At 31.9% G+C, this 1,535-nt stretch overlaps 1 protein-coding gene across 1 annotated transcript in view; it reads right to left on the bottom strand.

The window, feature by feature from the left end:
• The window catches only part of LOC102579315 (uncharacterized), a 3,965-nt gene extending 3,356 nt beyond the window's left edge, over nucleotides 1-609 (bottom strand). The window contains exons 1-2 of the mRNA XM_006367927.2: nucleotides 271-609; nucleotides 114-182 (exon numbers count right to left, since the gene is read on the bottom strand). Coding sequence (XP_006367989.1) covers nucleotides 114-182; nucleotides 271-492 — 291 coding nt within the window. The 5' untranslated portion in view covers nucleotides 493-609. The remainder of the gene's footprint in view (nucleotides 1-113; nucleotides 183-270) is intronic.
• Between the last annotated feature and the right edge of the window lie 926 nt (nucleotides 610-1,535).

The raw sequence follows: 1,535 nt of genomic DNA, 5'->3' as shown, positions 1-1,535 counted from the left end.
TGTTGATGTTGCAATCAATTGCTTGCATTTCACATAAGTCAGGTACCAATACTTTATCAAGCTATTGTAGTATAATTACGCAAAGATATAATCAAAACAAAGCTACAACTCACCTTTTTCGGGTCAACAACTGAAACGGGCGATAATGATTGTTGGCGATCTTCAATAGATTTATTAGAAACCTATCACAAAAGAGACAGAATATTATATTTTTAAAAACCAAATAACAATACTTTCTAAAATTAATATTTTGTGAACACATTTATTTACCTGCTCATTACTAAATGATTTTCTATTTGAGCCAAGAGTAATACCCAAAGAATCTACATATGCTAGTATCCCTGCTTTTACTTTATCATCTATTTTTTCTTCCATATTCATATTTGCTTCAGATAATTTTTTCTTCATCATTTCCATATCCTCCTCTGCTTTCGATAACTTCTTATCCCTCACTTCAATTTCTTCTTTCGCTTCAAACAACTTTTCCTCCATCTCAATTTTCAGAGTAGAGGTTACTTTTTGAACTTCTATCTCAACTCTTTTATCAAAATCTCTTTGCTCATTTTGGGATCGCTTATATAATGGGCCATAAAAAAAACTTGGAGCTGCTCCTTTTCCTAGAGTTTGGACATTTCCATGAGTGTCTAGCCCCATTAGAGTGTCTGGCCCCATTACTTGTGAGTACACATCATTTGGAGCACTTCCAGGTACATTTAACTCAGGATATACCTCAGCAAGATCATTCATTTCTTTCTTTATAAAAGAAAAGTAAAGCAAGATATAGTTAACAAAATACTGATGGAATAAAGTACCGTACATTTATAAAGAATGAGAATTCACCATAACTTCACTAGCTTCTTCATTTATTGATTCATTGTTCTTTTTCGTATGTGTTTTTTTGAACACATCTATACGAGTTGGTTTTACACCCTTCTCCTTTGTCATCTGTTTGAATTGTAAGAGATTGAAACAAAAATATTTTAAAAAACATGCATTAGTATATAATTGTAGAAAGTAAATAATGATTATGTTATACATTATCTATAAATTGAGAATAACTCTTTCTTCCTGATGTGTGTGGCATAGTCAACTTCTTCCGACTTTCTTTGTTCCTCTCACTCTTTTTCTGAAAAAGTTAGATATAACTCTACCCATTAGAGAATAGTCTAAACTCCATGTCATATCAGAAGATGATTGATGATGAGAGAATACCTTTGCATCAGTTGAGCTCCAATAATGTACTAGTGCACGCCATTGATCTTCTTCAACCCTATCTGGACGATTAGCTAAGCGTTCAACATCATTGGTGTATGAGTCATAACCACTGCTTTTTGCTTCATGCTTCCATTCTCTCCATTTAGATCCAACTGACATCATCAAAATACGCTTCATTTCCTCAGTTGCATCAGTATTTTCCTACAAACATCAATATATAACATATTTATTTTAGAATATTACAAAAATAATAAATATCTTAATTTTTTTTTCTTTTTCTAAGCACTTTTATATCTGTCCATATCTTGTTCTTGTAGAGA

Source organism: Solanum tuberosum, unplaced genomic scaffold (assembly GCF_000226075.1).
Source record: "Solanum tuberosum cultivar DM 1-3 516 R44 unplaced genomic scaffold, SolTub_3.0 scf01300, whole genome shotgun sequence".
Taxonomy (NCBI): Eukaryota; Viridiplantae; Streptophyta; class Magnoliopsida; order Solanales; family Solanaceae; genus Solanum; species Solanum tuberosum.
Note: the sequence above shows the minus strand (reverse complement) of the source record. Positions and strands in the feature narration are given on the sequence as shown.